This window comes from Leptosomus discolor, chromosome 7, assembly GCF_034619465.1.
Source record: "Leptosomus discolor isolate bLepDis1 chromosome 7, bLepDis1.hap2, whole genome shotgun sequence".
NCBI classification, from domain to species: domain Eukaryota; kingdom Metazoa; phylum Chordata; class Aves; order Leptosomiformes; family Leptosomidae; genus Leptosomus; species Leptosomus discolor.
Genome location: NC_141397.1, coordinates 66,428,654 through 66,436,123, shown reverse-complemented (window position 1 = coordinate 66,436,123; position 7,470 = coordinate 66,428,654). Strand labels below are relative to the sequence as shown.

Genomic DNA, 7,470 nt, shown 5'->3' with positions numbered 1-7,470 from the left:
ATGTTACTTCTTTTTAATCTTAGTTGGAGAGAACTGAAAGTGTGAGACTATACCAACCTGAAAATCTGGTTTAGCATGTAAGTTTTGTTACGTTAATACAAGAAGATGAAGAGAAATGCTGAATAAGATGAAAAACCTGCATGTTTTGGGTTAACAAATATAGTTAGTAAAGAAAGAAAACCTACAGCACCATTCTGTCCTAACCTCTGTGACTCATACTAAAGTCAAATGTTTAACCACAGCCTCAGGAAACCAAAAGGTATGACATCTATACCAAACTCTATGCAGCTTATTTTCAATAAAATGACCTTTATGTCATTATCTGCCACTATCTCCTTCACAATTACTGGAGGCAGCATTTGCAGAAAGAGGGATCCCTTTTTATCCCTCGTAATAGTATCACTTAATGCATCAAACAGTTTTCTGCTCTAAACTGTAGGTAGTCAAAGCAGTACCTGAATTAAAGCACTAGACTCAAAACATCATTATTCAAAAGAATCATAGCCCTGCTTAGATCACAACTCAAGTATCCAAACTCCATCTGCCTTTATAAAGCATATAATCTAAGGTGTTCCTTAGATGGTGACAACTCAGGACAACTCTAGAAGCATTCTTCGTTTTCCATTTACATCTTTATGTGGGGCATAAAAAAAGCCTACTAACTCCATCTTTGGAAGTAAAAATGTTCGGTTCATAATTCCAAAAGCTTATTTCTAGAACATGCCACAGAACATACTTAGAAGTCCAAGAAAGAATACCAATAGCCAAAGACTACTTAAGATCATGAAAAGCAAAAAGAAACCCCAAACAACCACAACACTTTCGTTTTTAACCACCCAAGTAACTTAACAGCTCCATCAAATCAGGCAGGACTTTTCTGCTCTCAGCTTTGACCTTTAACTGTTCTCTCAAATACATTAGTGGCTTTCTTGGGAGAGACCTTAATTAGCCATACAGCTTAGTACTAAGTCCAGTGAGTTTTTATTTGGCTTTGAAATATTGAAACCATCATCTAGTAGAGGAAAAATGATACTAGTAATTGTTTTCATAACTCAGTCACTCTGCAAAATGTCAGCATATTTTAACACAAGTAATGATGTAGCTTGACTAGCCATTGAAAAGGTCTCTTCCTCATGGAATTTTAACTTGAAAAATGGAAAGAATGACACAAAGGCAAATCTCTCGTTCATAATCAGGAATTATTTCTCCATCTTATCTCTAAGCATCAGAATCTGAAACACAAAAAAACCCAAAGAAAGTTTAACTTACATAAACTCTATGCAATAAAAAGTTTCAATCAGGTGTAGCCGTTTTCTCGTTCATTTGTCAGCTTTCCAGTGACAACCAACTACTGGGGTTCACACTGTCTTCTGCCATTCCTGTCTTTTTTTACTTCTTTCTTTATCAGACTTAACCCACACTTTTCTCCATAGCTAAGATGCTGGTTCCCCAAAAACTGCATCAGCTTGTTAGAATACATATTTTGAACTCCTTTCTCACTCCTTCCATTGGCTCACTGTTTCTGCAAGTATCAGACATCTTCCCTTTATTTCTCAGTCTTTTCCATTTCCTATGTTTGCAATTCATCATCTAATCAGATGGCTGGTCTTCTCAGAGATAAGAAAATGTGAAAAGCATTAGAAGCAAATCAGATTCCACTTCTCTGCTGCCAAATGCACTTCCTGAATCTAAACATAGCAATCTCTGCCTCCAATTTGAAGTCTAAGCATTACAGGGAAGGCAGCAGAGTGTTAAGAAAACACATACAGAAGACCAGAATCAATTGGAAGGAGATAGAAGGAATGGGCAAAAAATATATTCAACTGAGATTCTTCAGTGCTATTTATTACTTTGCAGTACATGAACAGGAGTAGTTTACCAAATTCTTCCTCTATAAATCAAGACACAAGCAGATCAGCATTCCATTAAGACTTATGTATAGGACTGGAATAGCAGTTTTGCAGGAAAACCGTTAGAAAGCTGGCAGCTATTAAAATAATTTATTTCGCAAGGGCTAAATGATTCACTGACAAGTGAGTGGGTCATTCTGCTTTGTATATATCAGTCATTGTTCAAAGTGTGTACAGAAATTATTAGAAAGTGTGTTACCAATACAACCTACGATTCCAGCATTTTATCCAAATCACAAAACCTTCACTTTTACAAAAATATCAATGGAATTCTATTTAAGGGAAGTAAAATATTAAAAGAAAGTGTTTTACAAAGTTAAGTACTTTCATTTTTACTAGCTCCTGGGAGGTAATCAGAAGAACTCCCTGCTGCACCTGTGTATTATTCAGAAATAGCAAAAAAGTTTAAAATTTTGAATTAATTACATCTTTGAACATAGTCTGCAAAAGTAAGAATTCCTTATGAAGTGAATCACTGACCACCTATTCTGAAACAAACAATCCAGATGATCTGTTTATCAGCAAACACCGAGATTGAAACATTAAGCTGATTCATTTCTTAACGGTTTTGTCTGAAGGACAAGACACAGTATCTTTTGTTATGTTTTCACCTCCAACAAGAGATTAAATCTTGCAAGTCAGAATGCATGAATACACATTTCTGGTTTGAGGGATTTTTATGTATTCTTAAGTATTGTACATAATAACCACATTTTGCGAAATGAACACTGGAAAGATTTCAGTACAAAACAAGTTTGTACACTTTAACAGGAACAAATTAGTTTTTGTAACTTACTTGAAGCATTTACAGTTTGACCACAAAGACAGTGAAACTAAAAAGTTACCATCAGACATGTAACTTGAAGAAATACTAAATATATTTACTCAAAATACCACAGTTTCAAGCTATAAATCAATTAGAGCCTTAATTTCATTAATTTTGGTTTGTTTGACTTCACTTGCTGAAGGCTTTTTGGTAGCCAAGGCTCCTGCTGCAAGTTCCCTCTTCTTGTTCTGAATTTTCAGCATATTTTCTTCTACTGAATCCTTCACAATGAACTGAAATACAAGAAAAGCCCCACTGAAATGAAGGGGGTTTTGCCGGTGTTTGTTTGGTTGGGTTTTTTTTTAAATTAGAAGTTTAGGTACTTCAGGAAAAAAAGTTAAAGAGCTGAGTAGCCTAAAGCATAGCTACATTATTTTGTAATTACTTTGTGAAGAACCCACAAAGGAAAGGTTATAAAGCAGTTGGAGGGAAAGGTTTGGCTTTTTTTCCCCCCCGTTTTTTTTTAAAATTTTAAACATTGGAAGAATATCTATCTCTTCTTTGCTACTTATATTAGAAGAGAACCTGTCTTCAGTTTCCCAGGTAATATTTTTGTGACTGGGTATTAATGAGACAGACCAGCTGCTCTTCTGCAGCTAAACAAGCTGCTCTGACAAAAGCAAAAGCATCCTACAATGAACTGTAATAGCCAGGCTAGGCAACAGCAGTACTACCCCATCATAGTCACTCCAAAGAGCTCAAGAGGGACATCAAATTTCCCAAATTGTTATTTCACAGGAAATAGGTTACATTTAATAAAATCTTAATCAAAAGCCCACACTTGATAAATCACACCACAATTTAAGTTTCCTGGCAAGTCATACGGTGCCACAGTTCTTTTAAAAATACAGTAAAGCTTCTGGGAAAATTATTTATTTATTCATAACCAGAAAACTGTTCAAACAGATAATCTCTCAACTCACCTTAGTAATAACAACATTATGCTTCTGACCCAGCCTGTGACACCTGTCAAAACACTGGTCTTCTGCAGCAGGATTCCAAGCCTACCAGTAGCAGCAATGAACAAGTTAAATAACCTCCTTTCAAAATATACAGTAAGATGCACATGAAATCACAGAGAAGTTACTGTACCACCACCTCCTGAACAAATATTGCTTGCAGATTAATTACTCCCAACCTAATGCCTCACTCCCTAAGTATCCCACTATAAAGAAAGCTTTGAGAACTTCTGATGAATGCTTTAAAAAACTAAGTTTGTCAGGAGTCTAGAAGCCATCAGAGCAACCTCATGATCATTTTAATTCTTCAATAAACACTGCATATACTAACAGCCTCAGTACCCTTCTCCTGATAGAAAAATCTAAACCAGCTGAGCACAGGCAGTTTTCAGTAGATTAAGTCCCCTGACTGTTAAGAAAGCCCATGGATACTTCCATTAGTATATGCAACTATCACCCAGTTAGGTAAACAAGAAACTTGCCGAACACAAAATGGTAGCATAGCCGTTCCTACTTACACTCAGGATATAATACTAAACATACGAATTTGTGAAATAGCAAGTCTGTGCTCTGCATTTTTCCAGCATGCTTTTTTTCTATGTACCATATAGCACTACTGGTTCTCACAGAACAGATATTTAAATCTACCTAAAATGTAATAGTGTTCTGTGTGATAAGCAAGTGTCATGCAAGGGGCTCGCCTTTCTATGTCACCTACATACTGAAAGTTATCTAGGAACTTAATGACTCCTTACAATAGAAGGGGGGGTGAACCAGCACTAGGCTCGCACAAAAAATTCCGATGCCTAAAGACACTTAGGACATCAAGCTGCAAGATAAAAGCCAAACAAATCTTGTTTCTCCAGTCTAAGGCAGTGAGCAGAAGTGCAACAAATTATGTATCTGCCACTGCAAGATGAACATTCCTGGCAAGCCATCTATGGCAAACTGTTCCAATACAAATCTGACTGTACGAACAGGATGATGTCTTAAGCAAAGTCCTAGCCCAAACATGCACAAGCACGTTCCATTCTACCTTTGCTGTAGTCGAGGAGGACCAAAGCATACTATTCTCACTCTTCTCTCATCAGTCCAGCAATGGAAAACTGAATTGCAATTCCTCTATGCCCTTCTGCAATACCTTACACAAAGGATACTGTATCTTACACAGGAAAATATGAAGAAACTTGAGCCTCAGAGAAATTTCTGTATACTTGTGATACTGTCACATTAAAGGTTTGTATTTCTTCCTAAAGGTGAGAATTCAGCAGATATAATTGTATTTAAACAAACACTTAAAAAAAAAAAGGAGGGGGAGAAAGTAGTCTATGGTTAGTTAAACATTCCTCTCTTGCACTGCAGTAGAACACCTCTCAGAGAAAGAATGCAGACCTCTAAGCTACAGTTACAGAATCACAGAATAGCAGGGGTTGGAAGGGACCTCTGGAGATCATCTGGTCCAACTCCCCCGCCAAAGCAGGTTCACCTACAGCAGGTCACACAAGAACGCGTCCAGGCGGGTTTTGAATGTCTCTAGAAAAGGAGAGTCCACAACCTCCCCGGGCAGCCTGTTCCAGCGCTCTGCCACCCTTAGAGTGAAGAAGCTCCTCCTCCTGTTCAAGTGGAGCTTCCTGTGCTCCAGTTTGTGCCCGTTGCCCCTTATCCTGAGACTGGGCACCACTGGCCCCATCCTCTTGACACCCGCCCTTTAGATATTTGGAAATGTTGACAAGGTCCCCTCTGTCTTCTTTTCTCCAGGCTAAAGAGCCCCAGGTCTCTCAGCTTCTCCTTGTAGGAGAGATGCTCCAGCTCCCTCATCATCTTTGTAGCCCTTCGCTGGACTCTCTCCAGTAGCTTGTCCTTCTTTAACTGGGGGGCCCAGGACTGGACACAGCACTCTAGGTGTGGCCTAACCAGGGCAGAGTAGAGTGGGAGGATGACCTCCCTTGACCTGCTGGCCACACTCTTCTTACAGTCTTCTTACTGCACCCCAGGATATCATTGGCCTTCTTGGCCACAAGGGCCCATTGCTGGCTCATGGTCATCCCATTATCCACCAAAACTCCCAGGTCCCTCTCTGCAGAGCTACTCTTCAAGCAGTTTGACCCCCAACCTGTACTGGTGCATGGGGTTATTCCTCCCCAAGTGCAGGACCCTACACTTGCCCCTGTTAAACCTCATCTGGTTCCTCTCCGCCCAGCTCTCCAGCCTGTCCAGATCTCACTGAATGTCAGCATAGCCTTCTGCTGTACTAGCCACTCCTCCCAGCTTTGTATTGTCACCAAATTTGCTGAGGATACACTCTGTGCCTTCATCTAGGTCACTAGTGAATATATTGAATAAGACAGGCCCTAGTACTGACCCCTGGGGAACAAGTTGTACATCAAATCCACAGAATATCAGCAGAAAAACTGGTTACTCCACTGGCTCCAGACCTATTTCTGCTTCTTAAATCCTATTACTGCTGCCATTTCACTCCAAGGAATGCTAATGCATGACTGAATCTCATTCAGCACTGAACACTGAAAAGTGAGATCATAAGGATCATGTTGTCCCACTGCCCCTTCATGAAATACAAATAGCCAACCACTGCCAGTTAGGATGGTTACCAGCAGGATGAGAAGTTGTTCAATGGTGTATAAAGGCTGCAATTATATTTGGCTCTGGTTTGTGAGGTGTAACTATATACTGCAGATGACTCAGTATTAACAATGCTTAGCTTATTTTCTTACAACTGCTGCCACAGGACAGTGTATACATTATACCCCATTAATTATCTTCACAGAAAATGAAAGTTCTCTTGGACTTCCCACAAGTTTTCTTATTCAAAGAATGGTTCAAAAAAAGGCAGTTGGACTAGACGGTGTTGTAGGTCAGTTCCAACTAACTATTCAATGCCACACATATAGAAACAGTACTTGTGGATATGTATCTCAAATCATGAAAAACCTTTTTCCAAGGCAACTTCTCCACTCATATGTAATTCCTTTAGTTTACTAGGTAAATAGCTTTTGACTTCACGCTGTTATTATCGCAAACCTGATGTCCCAGCTAGTACTTTTTCTTTACTATTGGTGTTACCAGATGCCCAAGACCAAAGCTACACTACCACTTTCATTTATTTTGGTTTTGTTTTCAAGGGCACAAACTGCAGAATTTGTCTCTGTTTCCAATTGGCAAAAAACTGGGACAGCAGAGCAGAGGAGTAAATAGTGGGGAAGGGAAGAATTGCAAAGAAAAACTTTGACATGAACCACATCTGCTAAGAATACCATTTTGCTATCAATAATTGTATTTTACATTTTTTATTCCCCACCAATAATTTTGCATTCCTGAGTGCTTTAATGAAAGGAAAACAACTTCCTAAATTCAGTTATCACCATCTTTCTCAGTCTCCTACAACGACAAGAAGTAACCTCAGACTAATGTCTGTATCTATAAATAAATTCACAAAAACAACAGAAGAGACTAGAGCAGAGAAGCACTGCATAACAACACAAAAAAAATACACTCTTCCTGAAATTCCACTTTATGGCTTTTGGAAAGCCACATTCAAAAGTATCAAAGAAATAGAGAAGGAAGAGATAACAAATGCTACACTGTAAGGTGTGACACCACTTTTGTTAGCAGTACTACATTCTTTCCATGAAGAGTAAATAAATGGACAGCACAAAAATATTGTGTTAAAACAAAAACATGCGGGGAAACAGAGAAAAGCACTATTTGCCCTTTAACAGATAAGTCAGTGTTGTTCATTCTCAGAGGGGCCTTCCTT

The 7,470-nt window shown here is 38.7% G+C and overlaps 1 protein-coding gene across 7 annotated transcripts in view; it reads right to left on the bottom strand.

Moving 5' to 3' along the window:
* Positions 1-7,470, bottom strand: part of HLTF (helicase like transcription factor) — a 35,780-nt gene that overhangs the window by 8,085 nt on the left and 20,225 nt on the right. For 5 of the 7 annotated variants that reach the window (XM_086468282.1, XM_086468281.1, XM_086468283.1 and 2 more), the window contains exons 23-24: positions 3,660-3,740; positions 1,181-2,969 (exon numbers count right to left, since the gene is read on the bottom strand). The exons of 1 other annotated variant lie outside the window; for it this stretch is intronic. In XM_086468282.1, the coding sequence (XP_086324408.1) occupies positions 2,817-2,969; positions 3,660-3,740 (234 nt within the window). In that variant the 3' untranslated portion in view covers positions 1,181-2,816. Of the gene's footprint in view, positions 1-1,180; positions 2,970-3,659; positions 3,741-7,470 lie in introns of those variants that run through there. One more of the 7 variants, XM_086468286.1, reaches the window with a different exon arrangement.